The 22225-nt window shown below is 58.2% G+C and overlaps 1 protein-coding gene and 1 non-coding gene across 5 annotated transcripts; both read right to left on the bottom strand.

Moving 5' to 3' along the window:
• Positions 1-14: 14 nt before the first annotated feature.
• MAPK8IP1 (mitogen-activated protein kinase 8 interacting protein 1) lies at positions 15-20963 on the bottom strand. 4 transcript variants are annotated; one of them, XM_066251360.1, is made up of 12 exons: positions 20678-20963; positions 7983-8088; positions 5805-6095; positions 4177-4258; positions 3058-3870; positions 2801-2876; positions 2060-2232; positions 1718-1896; positions 1491-1607; positions 1327-1397; positions 1114-1212; positions 15-798 (listed from the first exon to the last, which is right to left on the bottom strand). In XM_066251360.1, the coding sequence occupies exons 1-12, from the start codon at positions 20776-20778 to the stop codon at positions 726-728; spliced, it is 2181 nt and encodes a 726-aa protein (XP_066107457.1). In that variant the 5' UTR covers positions 20779-20963; the 3' UTR covers positions 15-725. The 4 variants fall into 4 exon arrangements, with proteins under 4 accessions (XP_066107457.1, XP_066107459.1, XP_066107458.1 ...); XM_066251362.1 differs by having other exon boundaries at positions 1718-1827; positions 20678-20961; XM_066251361.1 differs by lacking the exon at positions 20678-20963 and adding an exon at positions 9208-9609.
• Positions 14043-14118, bottom strand: TRNAP-AGG (transfer RNA proline (anticodon AGG)). Its single transcript has one exon. It is a non-coding gene; the product is annotated as a tRNA-Pro (tRNA).
• Positions 20964-22225: the final 1262 nt, after the last annotated feature.

The following is a 22225-nucleotide window of genomic DNA, read 5'->3' as shown; positions in this document are numbered from 1 at the left end:
TACACCCACTGCGGTCCAGACAGGAAATGGCACTTTAATAGTTGTGGCCAGGGTGACAGGACCAGGATAGGGCTACAGCCGAAGCAGCCAAGAGGCTAGGCTAGCCCAGGCCAGTCGGGAAGCCTTTCCCTGCCAGGGTGGGGGCCTGCTGCGGCTCTCTCCTTCCTTGAGGGGCCCTACAGCTGCCAGGTGCCAGCATACAGGTAAGGGTGGCAGTGGAGCCATCCAGAGGCCACACAAATGACAGAGCTGGGAACAGGGACTGCACCTCCGCCTGCTGCCGTTTCCTTATCAGAGCGTCCCCAGGAGGTGGCTGGGCACAGTCTGAGCCCAGGGCCTTCAGTGGGGTTGGGGCTGGGGCCAGAGTGGGCACTCGAGGGTGGCATGGACTTCAAGGCAGAAATCCATGCTGGAGAGCCAGCGGCCCAGGATGGGACAAACCCTCAGCTCCTGGACTGGCATCCTTCCTGGCCAGAGGCCTGACCAGCCCCACCCCAATCCCCGGGCAGCCCGTTCTGTCCTCCATAGATGAATCTAACCCTTTATATTACAATAAACTGCATGTGCCTCTCCCCGTAGCCCCCACCCTCCCACCCCTGGCCAATGGCCTCCACTGCCCCATCCTCTGGTGGCGACGGGAGCCCCTGCAGCAGTGCCGTGTCCTGTCAGCAGCCGGCTGTCCGGGCGCTGGCCTGAGGGCCCAGGGACACAGAGGGAGGGTGCTGCTACTCCAGGTAGATGTCTTCTGTGGGGCAGGTGTACTCCACACACTGCTTGTAGAACTGCTGAAACGCTCTCCTAGGGGGCAGGCAGACGCATGCTGACTTAGGGGAACAGGAGCTTCACCCAAGTTCTCAAACTGGAGCCCTGGGGTCCCTGGGTGGGTTCCAGTTCCCCAACTGGAGGTGCTCAGCTCTGTCCTCTACAAACTGTTTCCTGAGAGTTGGCAGCAACTGAAGGCAGGGTCCAACAGCTAAAATGTTCAGGAGCCAGTCCCCGAAACCCCTAGGGACACCGTACTGGGACCTGGAAATGGTGTCCAGAACTAGGGGGCTGGGGGTGACGCTGAGCACGAGGAATGTGCTCCAGGGGCCGGGACACACGTGTACGTACCCCACAGACTCTGCCAAGGCTTTGGTGGATTCTTCAGACACAAAGACGTGGCAGGCAAACCGGTGGTCGGCGGGGTGCTTGGTGATGAACCCGAAGTACCTGAGGGAGAACGGCAGTCTCTGCGGGTGGGCGGGGGCTCAAACCCCTGCAGGCACATTCGCAGCCCCCCGCCCTGCCGCAGGCTCCGGACTCCCGGCCCGTGACCCCACTTACTTGCTGTTCTTCGGATGGTATCCACAGAAAGAGATGTTTTTTAACTGGAAAAAATGGCTACATTTATTTCCCTACAGGAGAGAGAAGAGGGTGGTGGTCATCAGCCTGCAGGGGGCAGACGAGGAGCTGGTGGGACAGCAGGGGGTGGGAGCCAGGGTGGTCACCTTGGCCTCCTGGGAGTCATCAGCCTTGACGCCTATCTTCACGCCCCTCACACTGATCTCTAGGACACAGCTGGAGGGCGGGTTAAAGTGCACGGTGAGCCGGCGGGTGGTGGCAATCTGTGGGTGAGGGACAGGAACATCAGGTGCGGGTGTCCCTCTCCCAGGAGAGGACGGGGGTTGGGGTGGGGTGGGGTGGGCATCCACCTGGGGGAGCAGGAAGCAGGTACCTTTTGCATAGCGGCACAGAGGACGTCGTTGCCTTTGTGGTAGGGAACCTGGACCGAGCCCAGGAACTTCACCCGAAACTGGTCCACCCAGTCACTGGTCTGGGTCAGGGCTGGAGAGCAAGCCTGAAGTGAGGAGTGGCAGAGCCAGCAGAGGGTGCCACAGTCCAGCGATGTCCCACCTTGGTGAGGTCTCGCTTTAATCAATTGTGAAACTGACCCAAAGTCACCTGTGCTTGGCCCCCTCCCTGGGTGACTGAGCTCTGGAACACAGGTTCACTGGCAGCAAGTAGGGGCAGGGAAGGTGTGGGCCTGGTGGCCCTGAGCAGGGGAAAGGCACACTACCTGCCATATGTTCAGGCTCCTTGGTGACCTCGATGGCGTAGTAGGCAGGAAAGATTCCTCGGGCCCCCGTGCGCATGTTGTAGGCCTCGTACCAGTAGTCCTCAGCCTGCAGCTCCACCAGCAGAGGGTCGTCCACTTCCAGCTCAAGTTCATCTTCATGTCGAGGCACAAACCTGTCACCAAAGAGGGCAGGTGAGGGCATCATCGCAGGGCCTCCAGTGCTGTCTATCTACTCCCTTCCCTGCTCTGGGTTCTGGGAGCTGCACCGGCGACATCAGTTCAAAAAACATTTGCAAAGTATTTCATGAGCCTGTCAATGGCAGTTCCTGGGGGAGACCAGCGTCAAATATGCATCTGCCATGGAGGAACTCACGGGCCAAGGGAGGAAGTGACCAGAGCCACTGATAAGACGATGAGGGGTGACAGGAAGTAAGCACTTCCATGTGGCGGAGTGAGGGGCGTGGGGTTGGTGTGGGGTCAGGCGGCACCCCTGCTGGGCGCCCTCCTGGCCCTGGGGCTGGCCAGCTCAGGTCCTTGCTCCGGCCCCAAGCAAAGGCCGCACTGCACTGGAACCCTTCGCTCCGCCACCACACTCTGAGTTCCTGGTGGATGCACCCCGTCCCTCTGGGGCTGAGTGGATGAATGAATGGCAGGAGTGAGTTTAGGCTATGTGGCAATGGCAGAGGCAGGGAGTGAGTGGCCCCAGCTGCTGCCTGGCCAGCGTGGCTCTGGGGCTCTTACCTGAATATGGCCCGGTGGGTCTGCTCCTGTTCCTCCCCGTTGATGACACAGGAGAAGAGCCCAAAGGACTCTGCACCTGTGGGTGAAGGGACTGGCTGGAGGAGGAAGGTCCCAGCTCTGGTCAAGGTTTGAGGAGCACACGCAGAGAGCTCTAAGTCCTTATGTGTTGAACCACATGGGCCTGAGGCCACCTCCCAGGAATACCCTGTCAGCTCTTCCCACCCTGGTCCCCCCAACAGCGCCCCCTGTGGACTCACTGGAGGAGCGAGAGCGGCCACTCATAAAGACGTTCAGGAACTTCTTGGAGAAGTGAACATCAGGTTCATCGGGTGTGGAGTCCCCGGACAGGCAGGCGGAGGGCCGCGGCCGGGGCGCCTCCTCATATTCTTCCCCGATGGCTGACTCATAAGGCGAGGAGGCAGAGGCGCAGTTGTCATAGACAGTAGCCGAGTCACTCTCGTCACTGTAGTCTCCGAAGCACGGCCGCAGGCTCACCAGCTCCAACTGCGCATGCTCATCCACCACCAGCGTGTACTTGACCGAGTCATAGGACAGCGCGCTGGTGTCCGAGCTCAGTGAGGCCCGCGGGGGTGGCGGTGGCTCCCCCAGGATCCCCCGCCACCCTCCCCCTGGCGGCTCAGCCCGCTCTGGGGAGGACAAGCAGTCGAAGCCCTCATCCTCCTCACTGATGGAGGGGTGCGGCCGCCCTGCTGCTGAGGAGTAGGCGGCAGGGTCTGGATCGGAGCTGACGGACATCCGGCTCTCAGCTGGTGGCAAGAAGGCGGTGGTGGGCTCTGCAGGGTCTGGGGGCCTCTGCACTGGTGTCAGGTAGATCTCTTCTGTGGCCTCCAGCCGCACATCAGCCTGGTAGTGAATGCGGTCTCGATGCGAGTGGCCCCGGCCACCAGGTGGAGCAGCCTGAGGGCCACTGGGAGGTGCCATCTGGGTGGCAGCACTGCGGCGACAAGGGCTGTCAGTGGAGGTGCCTCGGTCCGTGGTGGGGGCAGGGCTGCTCTGAGGCGGCAGCTCATCGCTCAGGCAGATGTGTTCATGTGGCGGCGTCTGCTCCCCTGGAGTGTAAGGGCAAGTCAGTGTGAAGGCAGGTGCCCTCAGCCTCGACTTCCAGGCTGCCTGCTCCCTCCACTCAGCATGTCCCCGGCAACAGGCTCCCACTGGACTTTCGTGCCACAGCTGACCTCACACAGGCCTATTCCAGCCCTCTCCTCGTGCCACAGCTGACCTCACACGGGCCTATTCCAGGCTGGGGGACGGCCTGTTTATCTCTATTTGCGATCTGGAGACTACTGGGTTTACTCTCTACAGCGGGGACTAGGTCAGGGCAGGTGGGAGTCCAGGTAAGGAAGAGTGTGACTTACCTGTCTTCAGGGGTGAGGATGATCGAGACACCCGATCCTGCCAACTGTGCTTCTTGCCCAGAGAATTATTATTCAGTGTGTCCTGTGCAGAGAACAAAAGGCACTTGTGACAGAAGCAGTCAACAGTGCCTGGCACAGGGAGGTCCTGACCCTGCCCCCATCAGGCCATCCCTAGGCCATTTGCTGCACCCCTACCCCCACCACTGGTCCAGGACCTCACCCTGAACACCCTATGGAGCAGGCAGGAAGGTTGGCAAGTCCCAGCCCTCCCAGCCAGGCCTACTGGCTCTAGCCAGCCCTTCCTTCTGGCTCAGGGAAGCTGGCCAAGCCTGAGGGAGATGCTCTTATCAGCCTTCATAAAGGTGGTGATGGCCAACATATATGGTGGTGAGTGGGAGAGGAGGTAGGGGAAGAAGCAGGAGCTATCTGGGGGCAGAGCCAGACCCCCAGTCCCAGACACCGAGGTTTAACATGAAGACTCGACTTCCAGCCTGAGTCCCCTGAAGCTTAGGAAGCTATGGTCTAGAAAAGGGGTAGGGGCAGTCTGCAGAAACGGAAAAAAGCAGGAGGAAGGGTCTCCCAGCAGCTAGCCTGGGGACTGGGATGAATCATCCAAATGATGAATCCATAGTATGGTTCTGTCACACCCCCCCCCCCCCCAGCACATGACCGAGGAATGACAGATATAGTTGTCAAAGGTCCTTCTTGCTGGATCTCCTGAACCACCCAGGCCACATTCTCAGCCCCCCGGAACCCTCTCCACAGTGTCTGCACACAAGGTTCCCTACACACACCTGGGTGCTCCCTGGGAGCACCCTCACACACAGGCCTTCACATTCATGAATTTGGCTGTTAAAACCCACTGCTGAGGATCCTGGGAAAGGAACCAATCCTTTCCCTACATCCCCTACACCCCTCCCAGCCCTCCTCCCCTCCAGTCCCCCCCTTCTAGCTGCTCCTCTGTACCTCTCCTGACTGGGCCTGGAAGACAAAGGGCCACAGCCACAACCCCAACCCTATTCAACCCTCCTTGGCATCCAGCCACCCAGCCCAGGGGCCCTAGGCCCCCAATTCAGCCAAATAGCTCCACCTCCCACTTCTCTTCCCTGTCTTCTGAGAATTCCCAGCTGCCCACATTTCCAACTGGCTCTGTCTCTGAACTCCACAGCCCCAGTTCTACAATTTTCCACGACCTTCCACCACACCGACCACTTCAGATGGCTTTTCCGGGCCCTGAGTCTTGCCCACCTTACTAGGAACTCCATACCCTAAAAAGGAATCCCTTCCACAGCCTGAGACCACAAGCTCCAAACCCTTGCAACCCCCTCAAAGCCCAGTTCTCCTAACGCCCCACTTCTCTCTGCGCAGATCTTTCTACTGTCCCTCTCCGTCCCTTCACTTCTTCTCCCCCCTAAGGGCCCCCGTTGCTCACGACAGGCCTTATCAGTCTCGAAGCCCTCTTGCCCAGGGACTGCCCCCCTGGGAAGCCTTGGGAGGTCTCACCAGGCCAGAGACCTCCGGCGCCAGACAGGCAAGCTCCCCTGCAGCACCACTTCGCGCCCTCACCTCCGCGGCCACCACCCAGGGCCCCGCCCCTTCGGCCCCGCCCCACACCGCTCAAGCCTCACCTGAGACCGCGGCACCTGCGGGAAGAGGTTGAGCGTGGTGGGCCGCTTGGGCCGGTACGTGTCCCCGCCGCCCTGGCCCTGGCCGCGGGGCGCCGGCTCCTGGCGATGCTCGGCCTCCGGCGGGCCTTCACCAGATCGCCGCGCCGCGCGCTGCTCCTCGTCGTCCTCCTCGTCGTCCTCGGCGCCAGGAGTGTCCCCCGCCGCATCGATCAGATCCATCTGCAGCATCTCGGCCTGCAGCCGGCTCCCCGCGCAGCCGCCGCCCCCAGACAGCAGCCCGGCACGCGGGGGCTGTGCGGCGCAGACGGAGGGGCGTCAGAGGGCGGGGCTGCGCCCGGGAGGGGCGGGGCCGCAGCAGCTACGCTCCGCCCCCTCCTGGGCGAGTCCATTCTGTGGCAGCAAAGGGGGGCGAGAGGGAGCAGGGCAGGAGCCCTGCGAGAAGGGGCCGCGCCCTGTCGCCTCTCGCGGGGATGTGCGAGGCTACCTTCTCCCTACTCCAGCCAGCGCCTTTGACAGTACACACCTCTTCCTTCCCTATGGTATCCCGTTTACTGACTCTTTGCGCCCTCCCGTTCCCTTGGCAACGACCAGTGACCTCATCAGGGTTGAAAGCTGAGCCCAGAGTGAGGTCACCGCTGTTGCCATGGGGACGAAGGGTCGCCAAGGAGTTATGGGGACGAAGGGTCACCAAGGAGTTCTCATCCCAAAGGATGGGGTGGGGTTGGTATTTGAAGAGGGCAATGAGGAAAACTGGGGAAACAGCCTCAGCCAGACGAGGATTGCGGGAGGACCGCAGTGCGGACAGCAGGATCTGAGCGCGGCCGGAAGAGGGATGCTGAAGGGAGGGGCGAGTGGGGACACCTGCACAGGCAATGGCAGCCTCCCCCAGGCCTTGGCCCTCCAACCTGAGTTCTCAGGCCAGCCTAACCTTGAGAGTTCCAGCCCTGTTGAAGCTCCAGCTCTGCCACTGACTCCTGGCACCTTGGACAGATCTCCTGACCGTTCAGTGTCCTCGCCAGTTAACTGCCTCCCAGCTTCCCAGAGAGGGAACAGTGTGTGAAAGCCCCTGGCGCTTGTCTGAGGCCCCACAGCATACACCCCAGGGCCTCGGGGCTCTGGCTGGTTGCAGGACCACCCTCTGCAGGGCTCTTTCTAGCATGTTGGGGGAGAGGGCAGTAAGGGAAGACCGGTGTATGAGATCAGAGAAGCTTTGTCAGGGCACTGGGAACATTCCCCAACCAGAATAAGTGACCTCTGCCTCCATCCCTTCCTAGCCTGGCAAGAGGGTGGAGGGTTGGGGTACAAGGTACTGGAGGGTTACCCTCCCACTCCCGCCAGCTTGGTTTCTTCTTGCCTGGTGGAGCTCACAGACTCTCTGGAGGTGAACACAGAGACAGGGACCCTATCCCGACTCACTCCTTTGGTAACCAATCCTAACACCGTGTTACTTGAGTTAGCCACCCTCGGGGCTGAGAAGCTCAGGGCTCTGCAACCTAGCCCCAGGCTTTGCCTTCCATTTCCTGACCAGTGGCTGCTTCTTTCTGTTCTAAAAGATACAGAGGATCTCTGTTGGACACATGCTCCCCTGACAACCTCCTGGTAGGATTCAGAGCTTTGGGGACAGGAGAGAGCCATCTGTCTTATGACAAAGCCAGGGGGTCAAAAGCAACAGCAATGTTGGGTTAACCCTGCAAAGGGTCCTTTAGCACTGCAGGCCAGAGAAGGTCTGCAAGGCCCTGTGGCGTGGTTTGGTGCAATGGCAGCAGAGGAGTGTGCCTTGGCTCTTTTTCTCGCCCCAGAGCACTGCAGATTACACCAGACTCCACCCCCTGCTGCCTCAGGCCCTCTGCCAAGGACTCTCCCAAAAAGATTTCGGGTAGTCCTGAGCCTTCCCTTAACTGAGACCCTAACTGCTGCTGTCTTAGATCTCAAGACCTCCTGCATTCTCCCTTCTTGTGGGTAGCTGAAGGAGCTGCCTCCTGCCTTAACTCCTGGCAAAAAAGGCTAATTGAGGCCCAATATACGCCATGCATTGTACTGGATGTTTTCCTCATGTTATTTCATTTAGTGAGGGTGCCATATGGACCCCGAAAGGTCCTTTGTAGGTTTGGGGATGCCCTCAATCCTCCCCCTACCCATTCTACCACCCCACTTGGGCTCTTAGGAGCCCACTCTTACCCGTAAGGACATGGTGTCTTTGCACTGAAGGCTGATGCCACACTCATCAGTGATCTCTGAGAGGTCTTCATCCTCAAACTCTTCCAGGCTGATGTCATGGGTGAGCCTGATGGGGACAGGAAACTGAAGTTACAACACAGGAGGACTGCTCAGCCCACCGATGTCTCCCTAGTACATCTTCCAAGGGGCAGCCCCTCAAAGGCAGGTCACCGACCCCAGAGGATGGAACTTGGAGTCCACCTGTGTCAATGCAAAGGGTAACTAACAGGCCGGGGAAGTTTGGGGCCCATGCCAACAGGCCAGTCCTCCTGGGTGGCAGTGGAAGGGGAGGCTCTGGGTTTTTCCTTCTCCCCGCTGGGAGCTGTCCATCCTGCTGCCAAACAAGAGACAGTGCCTGGAAGGCCCAGCTGGTCTGAGCCTCAGCTGTGCCAGAGAAATGCCTCCCAGGGTTAAGGCAGGTGCCAAGGCCAATTCACCCATAGAGAATGCGAAGAGCTGAGAAGAGACTCCACAGGATGCCTGGAGTCAAGGGTGGGGGCTGGGGTCCCTGTCCAACCCCTGCAGCAGCAAAACCCAAGGCACTGGCAGAGGCCACCTCCCAGCCCCAGGGGAGTGCACCATCCCCACAGCCCAGCAAGACCCACGCTGCATGAACCATGGAGCAACGAGGGGAAATCTGATGTCAGTGCGGGTAGTTTCAGCCCGTTCCAGGACAGACTAGGCCCCCGTTCTGTGTTCTCGGTCTTATCATCTCTCCAACCACATTGCCTTGCCCAGAGATGGACCCTGAACAGGAGGCAACACAGATGGGGTCAAGGAAGGCCCTGGGTTGGGAGCTGGAGTGCAGTGAGTTCAGGAAGCAGACCAGAGCACGTCAGCACCACATCGCTAACTGGCTGTGCTAGAACCCTCACCCCCACCTGTGCCCACCCCCTAGACTCCACCTGGTTCGGTGTACAGGGGATATTTGGTAGCATTCTGTAGAGGAAGTCAGGGACAATTCTGAGCCTTTTGCCAAATAAGACCAAGAGATTGAGGCTTAGAGCGAGAGAGACCCATGGTCCAAGGTCACCCAGGAGAGGTGGTGGCTCAGCCTCCAAGGGAACCGAGGAGGCCTACACACCCTCTGCCTCTCACCTCAGTCAGACCCAAACAGCGACCCAGAGCTCAGTGGAGCTGCCCCCCCCCCAAACTTCTCCCCTTCCCACCGGCCCCACACCCCTACCAGCGTTCCCACTGATCTTCCAACCAGCTGTCATTGTCTGGGCTCGAATCCATCTTCAGAATGAGCTGCATGGAGAGCCCTGCCCAGCCAGGGGGCTTCGGGGCCCCAGGGCTGCCCTCTCATGCCCAGAAGGGTGGGGGGCCAGAGCTCAGGGCAGGGCTGGCTGGGGCCACAGGCCTCCACCGCTTGGGCCTGCCTTCTGCGTCCTGCCCGCTGCAGAAGCCTGGGGAGCTCATTAAAAATACATGGGCCTGGGAGAGGAGGCAGCGGCTGCTGACCCGGGCCTCAGCCCCAGCTCTTCCCAGCCCAGCCCTCGGCTGCAGGCGGTTTCCTCCCCCTGCCCGATGCACTGCGCTGCCTCTGCTGCTGCTGCCGCTGCCGCTGCGGCCGCCTCCCCCGCGGGATCAGGTTACTGCAATCGATGCTATCAGCTCCACCTGCCCTTCCAATGCCCCTGTTGGGGGCTGGGGTGGCCCCCTTCCCTGGCCCAGGCTTATAAGCAGATAGCAGAAATCTGGGCTGTTTCCCCCCAAAAGCCAGCCCCTGATCTGCTTTAAAGGGCCAGCGCAGCACTCAGGGTGCCTGATGGCCAGACAGGGGTGTGTATGGGGGGGGGCTTTGATGTTCTCCATGAATGGATGGCCCACAGCGACATGCTCAGCCCATACGTCATCAGGGACGCTTCTGTGAGCCCAAGGTGGACTGGGGCGGGGCTGGGCTGCCTGTTGCCACCACTGGTGCAGGACAGAAGCCGGCCCCTCCCTAGGGCTCTCTTCTTCAGCCCTCAGGACGTGTGCATGGGGAAAGGGCAGGCGAGGGCAGACTCCTGTGGCAGGACTGGAAAGGTGGCCTGGGAGGTAATGAGCGTCCTGTAAAGGTCCCAGAGGGAACGGCAGAGAGAGGGGTCTGACCAGGGTAAGGAGGCTGGGTGGACAACATGCCCTTCCAGGCCCTCTCAGACCTGAGCTCCAAGTGGTGTGGTACGGAAGTGGCAGCAGACTGGGAGGGACGGCCCAGCCCAGAAGCAGGGCAGCCCTGCTCAGCCTGGCCAGCACAGGCGGCATCTCTGGCCCTGGTAGAACCACCCAGTGGCTGGCACAAAGTGAACAGTTAATACACACCGGCTGCCGGACAGTCACAGAAACGACACCCTGGGACTCGGCCAGCATTGGGGGCCGCAGGACCACCAGCTCTGCCCCAGAGATCCCCTCACTCCCCGCTCTGCTGGGTGCCCCTGTGCACACCGATGCCTCCCTTCCTCACTGCCCAGCCCGGTCAGGCCCCCACCTCGGCAGACCTCCCAGTGGCCTGCCTGCTCTGTTCCCAGGCCTGCATCCCTCCACCCACCTACCTCTACCAGGCAAAGCTGCCTGAAACTCCACCCCTCTGCCCCCTACTCAGGGGTCCCTGCTGCAGCGGACTCCTTGGCCTGGCATCCAAGGTCTTCAGCTTCCCTGTGTCTGTGTGCCACACCAGCCCTCCCAGGGTCTAAGCCAGAGCCTGGGTGGAGCACGTGGCAGGCTGTCACCTGTGCTGGCTGGAGGAAGGCTCAGCTAAGCCTTCTCCTCAGAAAGCCCCCTGCTACTGCCCTCCCCATGCCAGTGCCTTAGAGCCCTCCTGGCCATCTCACTGGCCCTGTCATCCCCTTGCTTGTGGTAGGTGTCACCATCTACATGGGCGCAAGGCAGTGTGCTGGAGCAGACAGAACCAGGGCTCCAGGAGACATGCCCCCCTCCCGGCTGGTAGCTCCATAGGTGAGTGGAACTCATGCCCCCCACCCTGTGCCCAGCAGGTGAGGAATCCAGGTCCCCTCCCTGCCAGCTCCGGTCTGGACTGCACGCTCCTGGAGGGCACAGCTGGCAGGCCTCTTGCACACACTCGGGATGTGTCTGCTAGACGTTTGTCAGGTGATATCCTCAGCCTCTACTCACTCCTCTCACGCCGAAGTGAGGGCAAGCCTGCAGGGTCTCACCTGCACCCGGACTGGGGACCTCCCAAGACATCACACCCTTGGCATTGCTCATGTTCCCACTTCCTGGGATGGCAGGGCTGGGGCGGGGAGGGGACAACTGTTCCGTCCTCTACGGAGGCGGGAGCGGAGGTTGCCTGGGCAGCGGTGGGAAGAGCTCTCTGCTGGGGCTCAGAAGCCTGCGCTCGACCCCCAGCTCTGGTGGGGTGGGCTAAGGGAGCTCCTATCTTCCTTCTTTCTCATAAACGAGGCAGGATGCTAGAATGGTCACCATATCGGGTCTGGAGACCAGAGGCCTGAGATAAAATCCCAACCCCCTCATTTGTGAGGAGTGGAGGCTTCATCTCCCAAGTAGCGGCTGTGTCCTGGCCGCCAACCCTCCTGCTGCTCTGCATCTCCCTCAGTTCTCACCACAACCTTGGGAGGGTTTATTCTGCCCATTTCCCAGACGAGGACACTGAGGCTCCGACGTAAGGTGCTGTCGGTTTGCTGTTTGCCCATATAAAAATGAGGCCACTGAGCCCTGCCCACCCACCGCAAGGGTGCTGGTGAGGATTCACAGGGCGGCATGTTTGTGAATTGCAGAGTGCTGTGAGGAGGCCGTGACCAAGGATCAAGGGATGGACTGGTCAGGTAGCCCCCTTTGTCAGCTACCCCTCCCCACCTCCACCCCCACCACACCAACCCCCTGCCCTTTCCTCCCATCCTTGGTCACCCAGAAGACCTTTTGTGGAGAGAATGCTAAATAGACCCTTGGTTCCTCCACACTCAAGGAAGGCATCCGTGGGCAGGGAGAGGGAAGAAGATGCAGGGGAGGGCGGAGGGGGGAAGGGAAGGCGGAGGGAGGTTTCCCCCTGACCCCACCATCCGCCTTCCCCGCGGACACCTGAGCCCTGAGCACCCGGCCGCCGAGCTGCTGGCTGAATCACAGGCCCTCTGTCCCCGGCCTCCAGGTTCAGAGACCTGGGCAGCTTCCTCCAGGAGCAGCCGCTGCCACTGAGCAGACCTGCTCACGCATGCGGGTGAGATGTCCGAGGTCTCATCCATATTAACATTTAGTAACTCTGTGCCTTTGCCTTGAGTTTGGTCTCTCGAGACTGTCCTGACCTGCCTGTCCCGACCCTTGGAGTCTATCTTTATATTCGAGGCCCTTCTTCTGCATGAACTTTATCTCCTCGAGTCCAGGCCCTGGTCCTTCCTACTGGCCCACTGCCTTCCGCACACGCCATTCTTCACGCTCCCCACCCGGCCCTGCGCTGAGCTCTCCTCCGTGAACACCTGCCCTGTGTGTCCTGATGTTTGCTTCACGGCCCCTTCCCTTGCTGTAGGCAGTCACACCACCCTGTCATCCTCATTCCACCCACCGCAGCCCTAGCCCTTTCTAATGTACTGGTTCAGCCCAGTAGTAGGCTGAGTTAAAACTTTCTGCAAAGTAAGGGTTAAACCAGGGGTCCCCAAACTACTGCCCGCAGGCCGCATGGCATGTGGCCCCTTGAGGCCATTTATCTGGCCCCCTCCGCACTTCCGGAAGGAGCACCTCTTTCATTGGTGGTCAGTGAGAGGAGCACATTGACTATCTCATTAGCCAAAAGCAGGCCCATAGTTCCCATTGAAATACTGGTCAGTTTGTTGATTTAAATTTACTTGTTCTTTATTTTAAATATATTTGTTCCCGTTTTGTTTTTTTACTTTAAAATAAGATATGTACAGTGTGCATAGGGATTTGTTCATAGTTTTTTTTATAGTCTGGCCCTCCAATGGTCTGAGGGACAGTGAACTGGCCCCCTGTGTAAAAAGTTTGGGGACCCCTGGGTTAAACGGTCAAGTGCTGAGGCTTTAGCTGAGCAAGGGCAAATCTGAGCCAGGCCTTTCCTGTCCAAAGGCCCACCTTGTCTTCCTGTTCCTGGCTCTCCTGGAGTGAGGTAAAGATGCCAGCTGAGTGACTCTGGGTCCTGGCCACGGAGCCCATGGGCCCCTCTTGAGACAGAGCATTGGTGGTCCAAGGGGCCAGCCTCCCTCTGCCTTCTGGGTGCTGAGCAAAGGGCTGGCTCCCAGTGGCTCTCAGGACACCTGTGGATTGGCTGTTCATCGCTAAGCAGGCCCCCCATTTCTGTCTGGCTCCCTGCAGGCCATTCTCCACTGGGCAACCAAAACCAACGTTAGAGAGACAAACCTGGTCAAGTCACCCTTCCCCAGCCCAGAACACTTAATAGCTTCCCCTGTCCCTTAGGGAAAGGGGCCAAAATTCTCACCTGCACCACGAAGGCTCAGCAGGGCCTCCTCTTCGCAGTGGCCTGCATCACCAATCCCTCCCTGTCTCCACACACGGACCCCATGTCTCCACCTCCCAGCTCCAGGCTGCTGCCCACTGGCTCCCTCAACAAAGTCTTCACCGACCAGCAAACAGCCCTGTTTCTCGCCCAATCAGTCCTTCTTGCTGATCATTCCAGATCACTATAATTCTACCTTTGGGTTCTATGAACACTGGTGGGATCCCCTTAGAGGCAGTTGGTCCATAGGGTGGGATCAGGTCTCTCTCTCTTTTTTTTTTTTTTTTTTCATTTTTCTGAAGCTGGAAACAGGGAGAGACAGTCAGACAGACTCCCGCATGTGCCGTACTGGAATCCACCCGGCACGCCCACCATGGGGCAAAGCTCTGCCCACCAGGGGGCGATGCTCTGCCCATCTTGGGCGTCGCCATGTTGCGACCAGAGCCACTCTAGCGCCTGAGGCAGAGGCCACAGAGCCATCCCCAGCGCCCCAGCCATCTTTGCTCCAATGGAGCCTTGGCTGCGGGAGGGGAAGAGAGAGACAGAGAGGAAAGCACGGCAGAGGGGTGGAGAAGCAAATGGGCGCTTCTCCTGTGTGCCCTGGCCGGGAATCGAACCCGGGTCCTCTGCACCCTAGGCCAACGCTCTACTGCTGAGCCAACTGGCCAGGGCTAGGTCTCTCTTGATTAGGCGTCCCCAAACTACAGCCTGCGGGCCGCATGCGGCCTCCTGAGGCCATTTATCCGGCCCCCTGCCGCACTTCCGGAAGGGGCACCTCTTTCATTGGTGGTCAGTGAGAGGAGCACTGTATGTGGCAGCCCTCCAACGGTCTGAGGGACAGTGAACTGGCCCCTGTGTAAAGTTTGGGGACCCCTGCTCTTGATGAACCATGAGTGATGCCCAACAGATACGTAATAAATGTTGAATGAATGAACCACTGGGGTCCCCAGGTCTTTCTAGATTTTCCCCTTGGGGATCTCTAAGGCAGCTCCCCTTTCAACCCCACCGCCTGGTGCCCACCTACAGCAGAGTCGGGGTGGGACGCGCGGGCCTCTGGGTGGGCAGGGCTCATGGAAATGGTGGCTGCGGGCAAGCCCGGCCCAGCCTCGGCCTTAGAACCGTCTCTCCATCCCTCCCCCAGCTCTGGCTAGATGCAGGTCAGGCTGAGTTTGTGCCTCTGGTCTGGAAGTCCCTTTTGACCATGTCGCATTGGGGGTCATCTCCAGTGGAAAACTGAGTCCAATCCAAGCAACAGAATCCAAGGGACAACCCCCACTTGCGGTTACCATGTGTCCGATCTGTTTAAGCGCCCTGGGGCCCGTAGGCAGCGAGAGCTCTCGGATCCCGCGGCCTGACTTTTGGAAAACTATATGGAGAAACAATGCTACATGTGGAAAGCCTTCTGCACAGGATTCCTCATCCCAGCAGACAACTGGAGAACCCTGCCCCAGCGGGCTGGGCAAACCCTGGTGACCACTGGATGGAACATCATGGCCTTTCGGATGAACGTTACGAAGTCTGTGCATTTATGTGGAAATGACAACTGACAAAGTGAACAACAAGGTTTCATAGGATGACTCACAGACAGAAACACACACACGAACGTGCTCGTGATGTGAGCTGGGACCCGGGAGACCCTTTCCCTTTGCTCTTCAAGACGGGTGACACCAGTCCTGGTTTGGGGCTGCCCGCCCTCTCCCAGAGCTGTGTTTCCTGGGGGCATCTTGTTCATCCTGGCACTGACTTCCTACCCTTGCTGTAAGCTGTGCACAAGCCCAAGACCCTGTACACCACAGGTACTAACTAAATGCCCGCTAAAGTAAGTGCCAATTGACCGTGGCACTGGGAGCTCAGGACAGCACTGCGTGCATCTCCAGGGCCGAAAGAGGCAAGGCTCACGGTCGATGCTCCTAGAGACTTTTTGAATGAGTGTAAGAGTAGGGCTAGGGGACAAAGATAGCATTCCAGAATAAGTAAGAACACCTATTGGTTCTTGAGCAGTGACCCAATTTGTAGAATCCACTGGGACTCCACGCTGTAATTGGCTAGGTCCCAACAATCCAGAGGCCAACTTCAAAGAAGCACGGCGGACAGCCTGCCTTGGCCCTGCCGGCCTGTGTACGGCAAGTCAGCACTGCCCCACACCGCAGGGCCACCAGGGCCTGGACCAGGGGGTGCTGCCCAGGAGGGGGGACTCGCAGTGGGGCGACTCTTCCAGCAGCAACAGCTTTTCTACCCACCAAACCATGGCTGGCTAAAGAGGCGGTGGGCCGGCATTCCTCCGTCTGGGCTGGTGCCATTTCCCTCCACTCTGCCGTCTCCCTGGGTAGCGATGTTCCCTGAGGCTTCCGTGACCATTTCTCTCTCTCTAAGATGGGACTCTCAAGGTCTTTGGGCCCAGCACAATCCTCTCCAGCCCCAGACCCAAAACCAACTGTCTGATCGAATTTTCCAAGTGGGTCCTCCAATGACCACTAACCTCAAATTCAGCAGGTCTGATGATTACCTCACCTGCCTACGAACCAAACCTCTCCCACTGGGCACCATGTCCTCAAGGGGCCCTGAGGTTCCTGGACTCCTGCTTCTTCTCTGCTCCTGACATCAGATCCCTCACCAACAGCGCACTCTCTGAATCTCCCTCCCATCCTCTCCCATCCTTCCTCACCTGTAGGACAGCCAGTGGTCTCCCTGCCTCCCCGTCCACCCTCTACCTAGCAGCCAGGGTGATCTTCCCAAGACATCTACCCGATGCGGCCGTCTCCTGCCTAAACCCCTGCTGCTCCCACTGCCCGTCAGGGTCCCCACACGGCCATCGGAGTTCTGCATTCCCTGCTCTCCGCACTTGTGCCACACTGGGTGGCACATACTCTGCCTGCTCTCTCTCATCATGGGCCCTTCGCCCACACTGCCCCCTCCCTCTCCACCCTCTCCTTGTCTTGGGTGATGCCCACCAGGCCTGAGCTGAGAGGACCTTTTCCTGACCCCCTGACCCACACCTACCACCAGCCTGTCTGGTAAGGCCTTGTCTGTCTGTCTGCCTCTGGAGTGACTCTCTGTTGAGCCTGACAAAATGCAAATAATTGTTGAGTGAAAGAAGGACCAGCCAAGTGTGTCCCCTGTGAAGAGATAAGTAAGGAGGTCCCTGCACCTCCAGGGGGCCCTCTCTCACCTGAAGCAGTGTGGTGTAGTAAAACACCACCATCCAAGGAGTCACGAGGCTGGGGTTCTGTCCCAACTCTGCCACCAAAGTGCTGTGGATTCTCGGGGAAGCCACTTAGCCTTTGTTTCCTCGGAGGTAAAAAGGGATGGGCTGATTCGGGCTGCTCACTGCTTTCCCAGCATCCTCTGTCTCTCCCACGTGGAATGTCCCACTGTTTCCCCTTCCTTCCACCCACTCAGCTCAATGTGTCCACTGTGTTAGTTTCTAAATTCTCTTACAAAGTTTTTATTTATTTATCCATTTTTAGAGAGAGAGAGAGAGAGAGTGACAGAAGAGGGAAGGAGCAGGAAGCATCAACTGCCATATATGCCTTGACAAGGCAAGTCCAGGGTTTCGAACCAGCGACCTCAGCGTTCTGGGTCGACACTTTATCCACTGCGCCACCACAGGTCAGGCACAAAGTTTTCTTTTCTTTTTTTTAAATTTTTTTAAATTTTATTTATTCATTTTTAGAGAGGAGAGAGAGAGAGAAACAGAGAGGGAGAGAGAGGAGAGAGAGAGAGAGACAGGGGGGAGGAGCTGGAAGCATCAACTTCCATATGTGCCTTGACCAGGCAAGCCCAGGGTTTCGAACCGGCGACCTCAGCATTTCCAGGTCGACGCTTTATCCACTGTGCCACCACAGGTCAGGCCCAAAGTTTTCTTGATATAGGCATATCTCAGAGATATTGTGGGTTCAGCTCCAGACCACTGCAATAAAGTGACTATCTCCATAAAACCAGCCACAATATTTTTTTTTCCAGTGCTTATAAAAGTTATGTTTACACTATACTATGAAGTGTGCAGTAGCATTGTGTCTAAAAAAACAAACAAACCAGCCCAATGTACATAAGAATTTAAAAATTCCTGATGCTAAAATATGCTAACCATCATTTCAGCCTTCAGCAGCCCATAATCTTTTTGCTGCGGGAGGGTCTTACTCTCAATTTGTAAAAAAAAAAAACCAAAAAACCATTTCTGCAACATACAAAAATATGAGATATGGTTGTAATGAACATGTATCACTTTCATATTAAATTTTTAAAATTATTTTGTGAGTTACAGAAGTAGCCTATATTTGTTGTAAAAATATGAAGTCAAATGATATAGCAGTATGCACAGTGTCTGCAAGCCCCTCCCCCTACGCCATGTCCAGAGGCACCTACTACCAGTAAGTGGCTGGAGAACTTCTCCAATGTATTTATTTAAACCAACTACCAACGAACAAACACCGCCCTCCCCGGGGCCACAGCACGCTTACCCCCTCCACCAACTCTCCACCAACGTTACAGGGCGCTCTCTTTTCACGGCGGCTCTGAAATCCAGCTGCCTGGGTTCAAACCTCAGCTCGGCCACTTTCCTAACCTCTTTATGCCTCTTCAACTGCAAAGTGGGGATAATAATCATAATACTCTCGAGGGTTCTGGTGGGAACGCTCTTACGCAGAAGAGCTCAGAATGGTGCCAGGGCAAAGCGACACCTCCCCGGGTCAGCCTGACCGTGCTAGTCCCTGACAGTGTGCACTGTTATTTTCTGTTCTCCAGTAGGGCAGCAACCAATTTTACCCTAAGTAAGTAATAAAACAGTAAGGCATTTTTGAGTGCCTACTCTGTGCTCGTCGTTGGGCAAACCAAAACCTTAGTGTTGACTCCTATGTCTTCTGGAAGCTGACAGAGGCATTGGGGGCACATGCGCGTACACTCAAGTAGTAATAGCAACAACAGCCCTGCATGAATGCAGCTCTCCATGGTCCATGAAACACTCAACATGTGTTTTCTCATCCAAGTCTTAGGATGGCTTTGCACAGAAACCAAAGCCAGCATCATGGAGAAGAAACAGAGGCTCGGGGCCAAGTGCCCCCTCTCAGGGCACACCACTAAGAAGGCTAAGCCAGGACTCAAACCCAGGCCAGGTGGATCCACAACTCCTCCACAGATCCACCAGAGAGCAGTAACCATCTAGGGTTAAACCGAGCTAGGCTAAGGGATCTGAGAAGCCAGACAAGGGAAAGGGCAGCGGGGGCTGCTGGAGCCGACAGGGCAGGCCACGTGGGGCCTGGGACACTGCTCTGATTATTCCCACGAACCAGCTGGTCTCCACAGCCAGGCCACCGTGTCCTGGAGGGCCAGCCCACGGCTCAGCCTTGGTGTACTGCCATTCCTGTCCACCTGATCCGGACTGGACACATGCACTGCCTGGCATCCACCTTGTCAGCTCCTCTTACTACAGCTTCCGTGATAACCTGCCTGCCAGGGGCAGAGCGGGGTGGCGAGCACCGTCACCTGGCGATCAGGAGGCAGGGAGGGGAGGCAGAGCTGTCCTCAGGGCCAGAGGCAGTGCCTGCAGGGAGAGCAGACTTAACACACAGGCCTGGGTTCCAGTTCAGCCTCAGGCTCTGACTTCTTCGGAGTCCTCGGGCAAGTCTCCCTGCCCTCCTGAATAGAATCTCAACCTCCTCCTGTGGAAAACGGACAGCTCGATCCCCAGCCCCAGTGTGGTTATGAGGGCTAAAGGAGCCGGCACTGGGAAATGCTTTGAACAGTGAGGAGTTATAAAAATGCCCGTTAGTCCAGAGGGAAGGCTGACACTTGTTAAACACCAACTTGATGTACATTAAGGAATCAATATTAATTAGCTAACCTAACAGATGGGACTCGGAGTGGACAAAAACCAGCCCAGGTCATGCAGCTAGAAAGTGGTGGAGTTAGGACTCGAACCCAGGTCCCTCTCAGCCCACTGCTCTTCCACTGCAGAGTGGCCTCCTGGTAGGTAGGCAGTGTTTGCCCCGAGGCAGCGAGGCAGCGTGTGTATTCCAGGTGGAATGAATCTCAGACCTCTGCCTCATTACTCTGGGCACTAATCACAAAGGCACAGCCCTTGAGCCTTCAGGCGTGGCCTCCTCCATCTGGTTGCCTCCCTCTGGTCTTCCCAGCTCAGCTCAGGGTCTCAGGGGAAGTATCTAGTCCTGATGATGCCATTAGAAATCCATAGGGGTCCCTGCCCACCTGAGGGCCAGGGAGCCAGCAAACCCCTGGTCAGAAGACAGGCTGGCGCCTGAGCCCACCTGGGGCCTGGCCCCAGGAGAGGGGAAGGCGCCAGCTCACTGGATGAAGAAACAATGGGGTATGTCCAGGCCTCCTTCTAGGCTCTGGAGCAGTGACCCCCTCCCTTCCTCATCTCCACTGAGGCCAGGATTATGGGGAAGACACATCAATGCTTCTCCCACAACACTCACTGTCCATTTCTCTGAAATCCACCTCTCAGTTGCCTAACACCAGCTAGGGGGTAGGGAGGGGGTGAAGAGCACAGAGCAGGAGAAGGGTCCTGGGCACTTACTTTAGCAGAGACATCTGCCCCCCCCTCCCATGTTCCTGGCTATTCCTGGGCCATCCCACCCAGACTCTCTCCCACAGCTGGGCCTAGGATCTCTGGGCTAAGATGGAGCCTTCTACACCTGCACACACCTGACAAGGTCAGTGCTTGTCCAAATCCACAAAGGGTCCTGGCCATGCCAGGCCTAAGAGTGAGACACCTCTGGCCAAACAGGGCTGGGGCTGGGGGCCCACGACTCCTTCCTTCCAGCACCAAGGTTGTCGGTTGCTCCAAGAAACTGGGACCCGCGGGACACCCCGGCCTGTCCTCATCTTTATTCAGAAGCCCTTGGACAGGGCACAGTCAAGCCTGCCTGCCTCCTCTGGGATCTCAACCAAGATCCCAGGCCTCAAACTGGGGGAGGAGGCAGCCTCCGCGCCCCTTCTTCCAATTTCAGCTCAGAATCTCCTAGCCTAGGACGTGGAATGGCGGAGGGAGCTGGTTGCACTATGGCTGTGCAGCCGCTACCAGTCTGGACTTGAGGCTGAGAGGATTCTGGGGTTCTGTCCAGGGAAGAGACCCATCCTCAGGCAGCGCTCTCGTGCCCAGAGGTCCGGTGTGTGCGCTGGGGCGGAGCGGAGTGAGGTGAGGGGTGAGCCGGGGTGGATCAGTAGGTCAGTCTAGGCTGAAGGGCGGGGCGCAGAGGCCGGGGATCCTCACCTGAAATTGGGCGGCGACGCGATGTGGAGCCCCAGGAATGGGGAGGCGGCAGGCGGGGACGCGGCCCCCCCGCCCAGGCCGCCGCTCTCTCGCTCCGCCATTCTCCCGCACAGCCCTGGCCATCCGGGCGGAGCGTGGCGCGGAGGCGGCGGAGGCGGCGGAGGGAAAAGAGGAGGGGGCGCGGCGAGAGGCCGCCGCCGTCGTAGGGCTCAGGCTTGACACGGATAGCTGGCGCACCTACGCCGGGCAAGGCGCGGCTCACGACCACGCAGCGCTCCCGGGACCGGCGCGACAGCCACCGCGCGCGCCCTGGGCCCTGGCTGGGGTCTCGTGCGCCCCGCCCCCGCCCCGCCCCCGGGCAGGCGAGCCCCGCCCTCTGGCGCTGTCCGACGTGCTGAAGTCACGGCCCCCGCGGTCCCGGGTTTGGCCCAGTCCCACCCTAAATCTCACACTGACTTCTGTCCCCTTGCCCCTCCCGCAAAACTCTCCCTCCTCCCCGTGCCCTTGCGGGCTCTGGTTGTCGGAGGGGTGTGGGCCTAGCATCCAGGTATCAGGTAACTACATGCGGGACCCTGGTCCCAGGGCCCTCGTTCGTCCCCGTCCCCGCAGCAAAGGCTGGTGGACTGGAAAGGAGGGTAGTGGAAGAGGATGGAGAAAGGTGGGGTGTCCAGAGTGGGTTCCCAGAGCAGGAACAGGCTCCCCAAGTGAATATACGGTGTGGCTTTGCATTAGTGATTTAACTGTCCTAAGGTTTGCTTTTCTCATCTGTGAAATAAGGACTAATGGTCTCCCTCATGATTGTTGTGGAGATGAAACAATACAAATGTGTTGTCATGGAGACAGAACAGCCCATCTCCTGCTGGAGTCCAGGTCTCGCCCCATCCTGTCCCCTTACCTTAAGGGAACCCTCCTAAGGACTCTCTCCTTACTGGGTCTTCTAAACACTGACCCAGGCCCCATTTCAGCCCCTAACAGCTACTCCTGGTGAACTGAACTCTTCCCCTTAGCTTGTCTCCCAGCTTCTCATTTTTCATGGCAGGACTTCCCCAGATCTTTCTCTTTTCCCAGTTAGCGTATTAACTGCAATTCCTGCAGAGCAGCCCTCTTGCACCCACAGACACCCCATAGCTGGCTTTTCACATTCTAATCCCATCACCTTCTTGGGATTATTTTGGTGGTTTTTCTGTTCACCCCAGTAACTCTATCCATGTTAGGTTCAGGATGTGGTTTCTTCCTGGTCTTCTCTCCCCTAAGGGGGCTAGGTCTCTGAGTTCTTTCTCAGGACATAGCTTACTGGACCTGCAGGCTGCTGGCTGAGACTAGGGCCGCAGCTTAGGTGGGTCATAGAACCTCTAGCCAAACCTCCCCCGCTTCTCTGGCCACCTGAGGGAACTGCACAGGTCCAGTCCTTCACCTTCTCTGAAGTGGCAGTTTCATAGCTTGGGGAACCCTATTCGCAAAGCTGGATTGCCAATCGTTAGCCACTCCCATTTCCTTCAACGTAACTAGAAAGGAGCTGCAGGTACCAACCCTGCAGCAGATAGCCCC

Source organism: Saccopteryx bilineata, chromosome 1 (genome assembly GCF_036850765.1).
Source record: "Saccopteryx bilineata isolate mSacBil1 chromosome 1, mSacBil1_pri_phased_curated, whole genome shotgun sequence".
NCBI classification, from domain to species: domain Eukaryota; kingdom Metazoa; phylum Chordata; class Mammalia; order Chiroptera; family Emballonuridae; genus Saccopteryx; species Saccopteryx bilineata.
Note: the sequence above shows the minus strand (reverse complement) of the source record. Positions and strands in the feature narration are given on the sequence as shown.

Excerpts from the sequence above, each read along its gene's own strand:
- MAPK8IP1 (XM_066251360.1), bottom strand. The coding sequence starts at position 20,778 with ATGGCGGAGCGAGAGAGCGGCGGCCTGGGCGGGGGGGCCGCGTCCCCG. Across the intron at positions 8,089-20,677 it reads GCGTCGCCGCCCAATTTCAG|GCTCACCCATGACATCAGCC; the intron begins GTGAGGATCCCC and ends TGTCCCCATCAG. Across the intron at positions 799-1,113 it reads GCCTTGGCAGAGTCTGTGGG|GAGAGCGTTTCAGCAGTTCT; the intron begins GTACGTACACGT and ends CCTGCCCCCTAG.